Below are 13190 nucleotides of genomic sequence, written 5' to 3' on the forward strand. Positions count from 1 at the left end.
GAGGAGAGAAAGAGGAGTCACCAAATTTTAACGGTAGAGAGAGAAAAAGTGTCATTGACACCGATTTAGGCCACCAAAATAAACTATATTTGTCTCAAATAGTTTTATTTAATGAGAGAAGATCATATTATGTGTTTTTTTTTTACCTTTAAAGTTCGTAGAAAAAAAAAAGATCAAGCTTGGGTTGATTTTTTTATTCAGGTTAATTTTAATTTTTGAAGCATTTTTTTGATGTCATAGATAGGTTTATCATAGTTACTATGGTGTTTTATAGGTGTTTATGGTCAAAAATAGGTTGCAAAACGGGTTTTAGGATAAAAAAACTTAAGCCTTGATTTTCCGGCTACCATAATGGCTAGAATCTAGACAAACTAGACAATGCATAGTCTAATTGTTTTTTCAAAAACAATTTGAGCGAACACCCCTATTGCAAACAAAATATAAAATTAAGGGTCTAATTACACAGGGTCTCCCAAGGACAGGCTTGCACATGGGTCAAGCGGGCTGGCCTTTGACTCTTTTTTTTCTATTTTTTTAATTAATGATTTTTTCATGGTTTTTTCTCTAAATATTTTTAATTTATATTTAAACTTAGTACCCTTATCTCGTTTATTTTTGTTTGAGGAGCTATCTTTTAAATGACAATTATTTTTTTAGCTATGCATTTAATTTGAAGAATTTTTTTGATTCATCTATTATTATTTTTTATCTTTTGTATTGATGAACTTTATTTTTAAAAATATATTTTTTTATGTGCAGCCTTGCTTGATGTTGTTTTTTTCCCTTTTATTTTATTCAATCAATTTAATTTATCTCTATTTTTATTATCATTTACTTAAATAAAAAATTATTTTAATAAATAAATTTAGCAATTAGATAAATATCTCATCTTTCGAGATTAAATATCTTAATTTACATTTGTCTCTTGATTTTTTAAATTTTATTTTTAGGTATCGTTAATGAACTTTTTATTTATTTATTCTCATATAATTCTCGATTTATTTGATTACATGTATATATAATAATTTTTTTAAAGATTTTTTTAAACTATAAAAATGCGTTGAAAAAACTTAACCTATATAAAACTTTTTTTTTATAAAAAATAAAAATATCCTAACCCTAAACAAAATGCAGGCAACATGACTATTTTTGTACTCTAAACCATGTCATGGATAGGATGTATCAAAACGACATAATAGTTGATCAAGGGAAAAAAATCACCCAAAAGTTGTTGATCCAAGAATCATAAGAGTGAGTAAAGGAATATATAGGCTCTTGCACTCTTGATAAAAAAAAAAAAAAAATATGCAACCCTGGCATTGGGCTTCGACTCTTCTGCGGACTTGGGCTCTAAAAGATGAATTTTAATATAAAAGTAACCTAATTCATTTTTATAATGCATCTGATTCTTCAATCTAGCGCAGCCACACACCTCTCCATATTTCTGTCCTTTTCTTTCCCAGCAGGTTGTTCTCGTTAGAAGTCCAACAATAAAATATAAAAATCATAACTTGCTAATATCATACTCTAGATTCTAAAAGTTGCAACCCGACGGCTTTATTTTCTTTGCCTGGTCTAGGTTTTTTTTCATTTATTTATTTATCATTAAACCGGCCAAGTTTTCACATACTCTTACCGGGTCTACCGGCTCAGAAGAATCTCAAACGGGTCAGCCAAATTCAAATGGGAGTTTGACTGGCCAGACCGGGCTTGTTTCAATGTGGTCATCTTCGATGGCTGCCGAAGTAGAGAGCCACCTTACGATGGTCAAGGCAAATTACGGCACGGTGACTACAAAGAGCTGAGCAGAAATCCAAGAGAAACAAGACTATAAAAATATTGATGAATGGAATGAACATATATCTCAGATATTACATCACGTCAGCCCTATATACATACATGATGGTGGCTCTAAATGCCACAAGCTTACACTATACTACAATCTTGCAAAGCCATATCTCCATGATTCCTTATTCACTTGGTGAGACAGCTATGAGAACAGATCAAAGCTAATTTGGCCGCGCCCGCCACCACGGTTGCATTTTTGGCGACAGCCCGTGAAATGCATTCCAAAGCCAGCTGTGGAACAAAATCTGAGAGCGCAAGTGTTAGAGAGGAGGTTAAAAAAATTTTAAAAACAAAGAGGAAGGAAAGCATTAGAGAGGTTGTCTTTTCCTGTTCATTTGAAGGGTACAAAAGGTGGAACTGGAATAATATTAACCAATAAATCAGATTGGCTTGCTCGTTAACTTCTAATCAGTGTGTGCAGGCTTATGTGCGAAGGTAATTTTGAATACCACGACAAGAAGGTAATTGTAATTTTGAATTCCATGACAAGCAATCGCAATCAGTTAAGCAAAGATTAGTACACACCATATCCACTCCGTTGCAGGAAGGCATGTTATTTGCTAGATAGCCATCTGTGAAACCGTTGTACTCTTTTCGAAATCTTTTCCTGGTTGTGGCAGGAGCCATTCTGCTGCAAAGTTCTGCTTTTCCTTCCCGTTCGAAACAAAAAATCTTCTGTATCTAAAACATAGGATACCTACATGCACACATCAACAGTTGATAAACAGAAGATAGAAGAGTCAACGAACAAGAAAGTATACAGAGGGTCTTGCTTAATTACAAGTACATGAATACAAAAAAGCAAAACTAAAACGTGGCTTTTAATGCAAGATACCTTAGATGAATTGCATGCAATTTTACACTCTAAACCATTGAAAACCCGAAAACCTTCCATGGCCTGGCACTCATCAGAATTTGCATTTCTACGTTTATTCCTGTAAACAGTGGTCTTTATTTAGCCAAAGGAGCTCATACAAAGCAGACAACTTTGTCCATTGGGTCCACGTACCTCTTCATGAAAATCCCTGGCTTTTCTTTTTTGTCAGGAACAACTGGGAGGAAATCATTAAGCAGATAAGATGCAAAATTAGGATCCATGGAAACAGCAGTCACTTCAGGTTTATCGTGTCCAAAGTCCATAAGCTGAATAGACAAGTGTGTTGGTGCGGAAGACTGCAGAGAAAATTATTGTGTTACAGTTGCAGCAAAATCAACAAACCTTCAAACTCATAACAGTCCAATAAAAACAGACACAGAAGCAAAACCACTAGAGACCTACACATTCAATGCGATATATGTTCTCATCGTGAAGAAGCACTCGAGCATTTTCATGATAAACAATATCCACAAGTCTTCCAGGTTTCCTTGATTTTTCATATGCATATAGTTGGAGCAACTTGTTGTCCATCTCATCTGCTGCTACCGTTTGGAGCTGAGGGAAATAAAGAACTACTTGGTGAGAGGACAAGGGCAAGAAAAGCAGAAAACTGGAGAATGAAAATGTTGAAGGAAATCCTATGCCTTTTACCTGTTTGACAAGCTTATATATTAGTTTGTCCAATGTGAATAGAACATATGACTGTGTCCCAATAATAGCTCGGCAATCATCCTCAAATTTTGTATTATCAGAAGAACCATCAAGTAAGTTGTAAAGTGCACTCATGAATCTGCAAAGACATGCACACTTAAATTAATAAAAACTGATCAAGTTCAAGTTGACAGAACCTCTTAAATTCCTGAAACTATGGCACCTGGCATAGAGATCAGTAGGGCTAGTATCATTTGAAGCTCTCCATTTCCTTTCAGCAGATGATGAATTCACCTTTGCAGATTGTATTCTCTCGTATAATGTCTGTCAAATTAATAAACAGAGATACCATGTTAATAAAAGCAATCTTGTAATTAAATAAAAATCCAGCCATATAAACAGAATTCAAAAACAAGCCTTACTTGGTGAAGCCTCAAAAGAACATAGAAGGAATCATTTCCGTAGAAAACCCGAGAAATTTTTTCTTTGTCATGCAATGAAGGAGGGACATGCTTTGCCAAAGGCTTCACATTTAGAAGAAATCGTTCTGAAAATGGTAACATTGTTCCATCTCCTTCAACATCATGGGCATCAGCCATTCCTTCGGCCTCACCTTCACTCTCAGCTTTAATATCATGCTCATCATGGTCGCCATCTTCCTCATGCTCTTCCCGAGAGCAATCTTCACCATCACCAGACTCACTTCCAGAAACATCACCATTCTCAGATGCATTCTCACTATCCTCTGTTGACCTTTGAGCACTTTCATCACCTTCATCATCAGCATCAGCATCATTCTCTCCTCCTGCCTCTCCACATCCTTCTCCCTGTCTGGCTTGATATTGCCTACTAACAGCACTGTCCTTCGCCTTATGCGCTGCCTCCAAACCAACTTCTCCATAAAATGCAAAATTATCCTCCTCAAAATCTCCATTTGGAGATAATTCACCCTCTTCTCTTTCAATTTTAAATTGTGCAGCAGATTCATCATTATATCTGTGATTCTTGATGACTTCTGTTGCTACCCCATTTGTGGATACAGCGGGTCTTGAAAACTCACCAGCCTGTTAGATCAGCAATAGATACACATTCATCTTTCATCTCAAGTTCACTAGGAAAAAAATTCGATCAAATAAAAAACCCAACAAGTTCATTTAGTTGATGTTTAATTCTCAACAACCCTTAGCCATATCAGGCGGTGCAGTCAATAGGAGTACTTTTCTATAACTTTAATTCAATTGCAAAACCAGTAAAAGATGCTTGTCAAGCAACCATCATAACTTATACTGCTGTGTCTGGGCAAATAATTCAGCTTACGAATCTACCCATATGATACCGAGGCTAATGGCTTAAAATTCCAATTGACTATGTGGTAAATGGTCTATCAAGAACAACAACAACAAAGCCTAAATGCCCAGCTAGTTTGGGTATGTGAATCCTTTTGCACAATTCTACAAGATCACAAACCAAATCAGCTTCAAAACTGGAAGATTTTAGATCCTTCAATACCACTTCATTCATGTTCACACGGCCTAATCAAGAACAAGCTTAGGAAATTGATATAAACTAATATATGAAAGCATCATACCTCTGTTGAAGGTAATATTTCGTTACTTGAACCTATTCCAAGCCCTCCCTCAACAGTGCCATTGCTTGGTCTTGAAGGAGTAGCACTAAGCCCTTGAAACAAAATGTTACATTTCAGAAATCTAGCCATCAATTTCAAAGAAAAGGAGGTGGGAACTAGCAATAGAAGAGAGAGAGATGTGAGGAAATAATGCAAATTAGATAAGATTGGAAGCATCCAACAAACCTGATTGTACAAGAGTTCGCCCATTACTTAACTCTCCAGTGGCAAGAGATACAATTGAATTTAGCAGCCGGTCATTGGAAGCAGCTTGTTTAGTGATCCCTGACAATTCTTCAGCTGCAGCTGCAGCTGCATTAATCACCACCTTATCATGTTGAAGAGCGCTTGTGGAAGTATCACTTTTGCGAGCTACATGATCTGCATCAGGAGGACCATTTTCTTTAATCCTGTTATCTCCATTTAGCATCCAAGCCCTGCTAGAACTTGATTGTTCAGGTGGGATACTTTCATCTCCATTTCTTGAAGAGTTTGAATGTTTGGAGTTTGTGACTGCAGCGCCGCCACCACTAGGGCTGCCTTCGCTCTCTCCACTTTTAGAAGACTGATTCTTAGCTTTTACAACATCTTCAGTGTCCTCGGCACCTTGAGGTCGAGAAGGAACACCAAGCATGGGTTCTAAAAAGGTTGTCCAAATCTTCATCACTTTATCTAACTGTTCAGATGTACAAACTTCTCCACATGAATATTTGATGAGTTGATATAAGTCCTCATGAATGTCAGTATCTGGGTACTCAAATTCCAAATTTGGTATAATAGGTCTTCTGTTTCCAGCAGCAAAAGCCAGAAGCACATCATCTTCCTTGCGCTTATTCTCACTAATTTCTTTGATCTCCACCAGTAAGGCTGTAAAATATGTCATATAAATCCATTATGTTTAATGTAGCTAATTTGGACATAAGAACTATTGGATAGATAATGTCTCTTGGATGAGTCCATTATGTTTAATGCAGCTATGGATCGGTATGCAGTCACAAATTAAAATAAATCGATGATTTTATGACCAAGGGTGATGTAAGTTGGATGTTTATTTCCTTAACTGATTAGTACAGGATGGAACAAAACAGCTTTAAAATTATTCAGGACTCATCTCTAGTTTTTCATGGTACTCAAACAACAGAAAGATTATGGTCAGGGATCATAATTCTCATTCACGCCACGACATCAAAATATTTATGTCTTACTTAATCTGAATGCAAACATACCAAGATATCAACTAGCAAATACCTTTTGTGCTCAAGCTCTTTGTATCCTGCTGCTTGAAATAGAAGCTACGATGATCGAGTGATTTGTGATAGTTTTTGGCATAAATTTCAGCCCAAACTTTGTTAAAGTCAGCACGACACCTTGCCCACTCTTCTTGTTTCTGCTTCAAGCGGGTTAATACAACTGGCAAAGCAAGAGAAGTGTTCTTCCTCAATACATCCATTACATCTAGCCCATGATCGCCATATAAACGTTCAATACACCTCAGATTTAGAGCTACACCAGAAGACAGGACAATCTCATCAGATAAAAAGAAGATGAAAGAACCTCACAAACAAGAATAGGACAAATTAGATATTCTAATAACTTGATCAAACACCAATCAGTGTGTATGACCTGTTAAGTGCTCATCAATACGAATGGGACTATCCATTTTGATGGTGTTATTGTTGATCTTTTCTAATAATTCTTCCACACGCTTGGTTGTTACATTCACAGATTCTAACAACATGTCCAGCTCAAACCTGAAAACAACAAGAAAAGTAAAACACTAGAATCTTTTAAAGCAATAATTTATGTAGAGGAGAAGGAAAAAGATTGAGCAAAGAGTCTCAACTTCCTACAAGAGACATAACATTGTGACAGAATGTTGTATTTTGATGCTAATCACAATAGGAAGGTCAGGAAAACGTAGGGACTCCCAGAATTAATAAGTTAAAAGCAAATGCCTAAAGAGAATATATATTAGCTACAACAAAATAGCCTCAATTTTTGTTTTTCAAAAAATGGAGACAGAAAACAGAATATCATCATCTGAGGCAAGCTCCAACCTGTCATCTTCACATCGAAACAAGCTCTCTTCATACTGGTTTTTTCGCATATGTTTAAAAGAGTAATCTTCACTTCCTGAAGTGACAGATACCCAATGATCATTCAAAACTTCAGCTCCAAGCTCTGTCCTCTGACTTGCAGAAGGTATCATGTACTGCCATCATACAATAATAAAGTCACTCAGTGAACAGTAACTAATGATAGTGCTAAAATCAACTTGTCAATGATATAAGAAGTTGCATACACTCTTTGGCAGAAGCCGATAACTGGGAGAGCAGCGCTCACAGTTAGACAAGTCAAGTTCATTAATGGGCTTTGCTGTAAACTTATCCTTGCTGGAAAATAAAGACATCTTGTGACCTCCTGTGTCCTTATTTCCAAAGGTTACACTTTTGTCAAGCCTATCCCTTTCTCGGATTTCACGGTCACTATCTTTAACCCCATCATCTCTCTCACGATCCCGATCTCTATCCCGGTCCTCTACTTTAACAGCTCTGGGTAAATTACCTTCATTCCACAGGGATTCTGGAATAAGAAGTTGGTAAGCATTAATCTGATTGCAACAAAGGTCAGATCATTTTAGAACTGAGCCAACCATCGTTGGTTCAGTAAAAGTTGAACTAAGACTGAATAAAAGTCCTTAAAAAATCAAATTAAACCAGACAAAATGGTGAGAGGCTCATCCAGCCTAACAGTAATAAGAAGGAACATCCATTACTTACTTTTACTCACAACACCGGCAAGTAAACCCTCTGCAGGACAAAGTTTTGATTAGAAAGTGTCAATAATATGAAATCTCCAAAGAAAGTAAAATAAATACTTGCTTCGTAAAGGTACCATTTTTTTCACAGCGAGCCAAAAATTCATTGAAATCATCCATGAGATCAGGATATCTTCCAAGCAAATCACCCACCTGATATGACCAAAAGTTTCATACTTTACTAGTTCTATTCCAATAACTTTTATGATAAGATCTATTCGACAACATTGACTATAAGTATGTAGACATATAGACAGGACCGTCACTGCTATTTCTTTATACACAACATTGAAGTGCACTTGATTCAATTCTTGTGCATTCAACAAGAAGAGACTTACAAATAAAGCACCAAACAAGGAACATGAAAAGTAAGTATCTAATTGCTATCAAGCAAAAGTAAAGAGCCTTAGAGTGCCAAGTTGAAATTTTGCAAACCAAAAATGGCTCAGCCAAACCTCCAAAAACTCTATCCCTTACAGCTCAAATAGATCTTAATGTGAAGTTTTCAGTTCCAAAATGCCAGAGTCCAAGGAGAGTAAACAAAAGCTACTTTAAAAGTAAAATTTAATTTCAAGTAGCCCATGTTCCATAGGGGACATAAATGATACACATACATGATTTGACATAAGCTCTTCTTATATTCAACAGTAATAACAGAAGCTAATTAATAAATTAGTACATATCTTTCAGTTAATATTGGGTTGTGGAGCAATGCTAAATTACTATCAGCCATACCAAAGATTGCAACTCTGATCGTGTGATTATTTCTCTGGTGTAGAGATGAAGACACCTCAAAAATTCCTGGTAATTATCAGGATCGAGCAATGTCTCCTTGACTTTGTCGCAAAAGGCAAGCTCTTGACTTAACGCGCCTGGCAAGACACAAACCAAGTCAACAAAGCAGAGAATGAAAGGAAAAGGTAAGCAGCTCAAAATATAATATACAAAGAGGGTGGAAACTTGAAAAAGGAAAAAGGAGCTTTCCCTGGTGAAGTAGAAAAATAAAAGATACCGCAAACTCAATTCAAATATGCTAAGAGCACCAGAGCCCATTAAGAAAATATAACTGATACCAGCAATGATGATCATATGAGTTTGAAGCAGTATATAAAGACATAAAGCATGATAAGAACCCAAAAAGAGATAGAGATGGTGTTTTATGCTGTAACATGCACAACAACGAAATGTTTTCATTCAATTGACAGTTGATAAAGCACCAGGTCAGGCAGCATCAGATAAAAAAAACTAGGCCCTAAAAGTTCATTAAAAAGGTAAAAACCTTGACGTGATATTAATTTCTTTGACTAGGAATGTCATAAGCATATAACTTACACCAGAAAGCTAAAAGAATGTGCACAAATACAGAATAAAACAGTGGAAAATGTGCCATGAGAGCTATAAAAATAAAAAGCCTCTCAGAAAGAAAGGTTTAATGAAAAGAAAAGAGCAGCCCAACAACCAAGGAACATAAAATGTGACTTCATGTGTAAGAAAAAAGAAGAAAGAAAACCCTTGCAAACATGAAACTAAAACTCAAATCGACAAATGTGGAAGTTGCAGATGCACAAAATATGATGCCATCAAAAATTGAGAGCTACAAGAATAGTAGACAAAAGTGCACCAGCAAAATTATAATTTCCAGTTACAACCAAATAGCCACTAGCCCCCAAAACAAAAATAAAAAGTGCTTTTTCTAGAATTTTCTTGATATAAAAACTACAAAAACCAACCACATCTACGAGTGTAAAGTGCTGAAAAAAACTAGGAACTCACTTTTTACAGTATTTTTATCATCATAAGCAGATGAAACAGGATTCATTCCTCCAAAGGTCTCATCACCATCCCCACCTTGTTCAGCAACTGAATCTTCAACCCTAGGAGCAGATTTCCGCTTGTGAGGGAGTCGTTGCATGTTGAAGTCTCGATTGCCATCATGATCATAATCTCTATCATCCCGCTCACGTTCCCTCCTATCTCTGTCTTCTCTCCTCTCCTTTTCTTTTTCAGCACGCCTGCGTTGATCCTTATCTGCTCTGATCATAGATCTATCATGGTCTGGATCGGGACGGTCAACACTGAAGTCACGATCAGCATGTGAAGCAGTAGCCCTTTCTTTCTGGCAATTGATAAAAAGCCAAACATTAGCTTGGTGATTAACTAAAAATTGAAAGAAATTAAAAGGGGAAGGAGGAACCTTGTCAACATGCATCTGGCGCATTGTAGGCATGGCAGAGCTTCGAGAGCAGGATTCCTACCAGTTGGAAAATGAGCACTGGCAGCAGCTGAAGAATCTGGAAGGAAATGAGTAAACTCCAAGAGCAGATCATGGTGGTCTCGAAAAAGTGAAGCCACCTGCAAAGAAGTAGTTCGATTAATCCTGCTTGAAATTCAAAGGTCCCAAAGACAGACAAAAAAAAAGTTATAACTAAACATGGTAGAAACAGAAAATGAAGCATTCAAACAAAGGGAAGAATATTGAGGTGAGAAGATACGACAGGTATACCTCCTGGTAGACCTCACTGATGGACTTATTTTCTTTTCTGTACAGGTTCAGAATGTCTAAAAATGATTTGTAAACACGATCATCACCTTGAAACCTTGTCTGGAAAAACAAAATTCATAAGATTAAAACCCTTAGGACCAGAACAATAAACCCACCCTCCAGTTTGGCCGGGAAACAACATTTTGTACCTTAATTTTGTTCACAAAATTAATTGCTTCTTCAAATTCAACTGGCTTTTTCTGTGGAGGCTGTTCATCTTCTAGTGGGAGAGTGATCTCATATCCTTTTGGCAAGAAGGTATTGAAACCCAAAATTAAGTCACGGTGCCCTTTAAATAACTCCTTCACCCTCGCTATGACACCTGCAGTGTCAATTCTACAGGAAAAATAAAAGGCAACAAGTCGAAAAATTTCATCAAAACATATACACATTTAAAAAAAAAAAAAAAAACCAGAATGGAGCTCAATGCATGCACATCAACAACAAACCTTTGAGCTTTAAAATCCTTCATGACCTCAAGAAAGTCGTCGTATTTTTCTCTCTTGTCTTGAAATATATCCTTGACAGCCTTAAGGTATGACAAGGCATCATTTGTTGTAAGTTTCTGTCCTCCCCCGCCACCGCCACCGCCACCCCCTCCGATCATCTGGGGTTGCCCAGAACTTCACAGCACAAAAATATATTTCAATTAATAACTTAATTGCAAGATTCCAGAACACATCCAACAGATCATCGCCCTCGCCCCCCAGATTCATTCACATAAAATTTACACAAGTACAGTTACCAGTGCCTAAAATAGAATAAATACCTTTTTTTTCTATCACATCCAAAACGAAATGAAAGGAATTTCCAAGACAATTTAGGAAGAAGAAAAGAAAAATACAACTACTGAATTAAACCTAAGAAAATTACTAATCATAAAAAAAAGAGAGAGACAGTGTTAACTAACAAGTGATGTAATTAATCAGGTTTAACATAAATTATTCCAGAATCAAGCTCTAAAACAACAGAAAATTAAAAAAAGAATAAAATAAAAACACTTACGTTTCGCCTCTAGTAGAAGAAGAGAGCACGGGCCTTTTAAGCTGAGACCCCATGTAAACATCATCTCTTGACCTCTTCATCTTTTTTTCCCTTTTTTTTTATTTTCTATTTTTTTTTACAAATAATAAAACTATCTCTCTCTTCAACAACAGCAGCGACGAATCATACTTTGAACAACTTCAATTGCAGACATGAAGAAACCTGCAATCAAAGAATCGGTAAGCAGATCTAACCGATATTTTACTTTAGAATCAAAATAAAACAACAGATTAAGACGATGATAACAACAAGAACAACAAAAACAACAATAATAATATAGATCACCTTATCGAAACACCAAGTAATTTTTCCATTTTACTTCAATTCAAAGCAACTTATCAGAAAATAATTTTACAAACATTTAGATCGTTTATTACTCGCTGCTGGATTAGCGAACACACTTTTTTTCAACAACAAAAAAACAGTTCTTTTTTCGTTTTGAATTTAAGAGAGACCAGAGAGCACGAAGCTCTATCTACACGAAGAAGAACAAGAAGAAGAAGAAGTCTTGATGTAAAACAGGAAGAGAATACGATAAATGGAGCACTGACTCTGTATTATGAAAGAAAGAAGAAGAAAGGGGAAGGGAAGGGAAGAGAAGAGGGGGAAGAGGAGAAGAGAGGATGCATACATATACATACAGCAATGTTATGTTTATTTGTTAAAGAAGAAGAGGGGGAGAGTTTAGAATGTTGATATTAATATAGGGTAAATCTCAAATAAGTCCCTCAATTATATAGTTTATCCCTAATGAGTCCTCAAACAATTTTTTTATCTCACTAGATCTCTCATGTTTTTAAAATTCTCGTTTCATTCTTTTTAAATTACGTAAATAAACATAATATAGTTTTATATAGGGAGCTCAACATCTTGGGTTAAAAACCTTTTCAAGTGTGCAGAATAAGAAATTAATTGAGGATTTTTTAATAAATAGGGGTACAATTGAGAAATAGTATTATTTACAGACTCGAATGAGGTAAGCACCATAATTAGGGGACTTTGTTTTTACCCTAATGTATATTAAAACCTATAAATATGTTCTTTTAAAATAAAATTAAAATAAATCGCTTGCAAAATGCAAAAGAGAGGAAATATAAGAATTGGTTCGTAACCTGGAGATAAAAGTCATTTAGATGAGTTTACAGGTGATAGCCGGTTTGTTTTACCCCACTACCCCTCCTCGTACATGCTAGGGCTTTCGTTCGACTCCAGCTGAGTAAAGTAAGGATTAGACAGTCATGCTCTTACATATGGAGGGGCAATTTGGGCAATTTAGCAAAACATGGTAGAGAGAGGGCTGAAATTGAAACTTAAAAGCGAAAGGGTGGGTTATGTGTTTATCAGTTTATCGTGTCATGAGATTCCAAATCTGGGGGCTTTTCAGGAGGTCCGAATGAATCAGTTTTCTAATTAAATTACAAATTTGCAATTCCGGCAAAATTATTGGATTTTACTTTACAGTTAGTTTGATTTTTTTTTTCTTCACGTTTTTAGCCTGGATATAGAACTCAGGTCTAGCAAATCAAGGAGTAACACAGTAAAAACTCGATCAATTTAAGATGAAATTCAATATTGATTTTATTTTAAGAAAAAAAATAAAAATAACTTTATTTTGATTTAATTTTTTATTTTTTTTTATAAAACCCAAACTAATCTGAGAAGTTAATTCAAGACCGACTAATCCGACCCTAGACTAATTTAGTTTGAAAAGATAAAATTAAAAAATAATCCATAAAACACTTGATCGAAAACTCCACAATCACAAATAATAATGTTTAGATTT

General features: G+C 35.7%; 1 protein-coding gene across 1 annotated transcript; it reads right to left on the reverse strand.

Moving 5' to 3' along the window:
• Positions 1-1819: 1819 nt before the first annotated feature.
• Positions 1820-11952, reverse strand: LOC118044837 (paired amphipathic helix protein Sin3-like 4). The gene is given in 25 exon segments (XM_073411748.1): positions 1820-2093; positions 2374-2545; positions 2684-2783; positions 2858-3021; positions 3128-3280; positions 3377-3515; positions 3600-3700; positions 3799-4440; positions 4965-5056; positions 5190-5870; positions 6252-6506; positions 6627-6754; positions 7061-7215; positions 7306-7586; positions 7784-7813; positions 7899-7974; positions 8557-8693; positions 9595-9937; positions 10016-10062; positions 10065-10173; positions 10325-10423; positions 10513-10699; positions 10813-10986; positions 11369-11569; positions 11693-11952. Coding segments are annotated over 23 exon segments (4317 nt in total). The 5' UTR covers positions 11449-11569; positions 11693-11952; the 3' UTR covers positions 1820-2093; positions 2374-2401.
• Positions 11953-13190: the final 1238 nt, after the last annotated feature.

The sequence above is a fragment of the Populus alba genome, chromosome 10, assembly GCF_005239225.2.
Source record: "Populus alba chromosome 10, ASM523922v2, whole genome shotgun sequence".
Classification (NCBI taxonomy): domain Eukaryota; kingdom Viridiplantae; phylum Streptophyta; class Magnoliopsida; order Malpighiales; family Salicaceae; genus Populus; species Populus alba.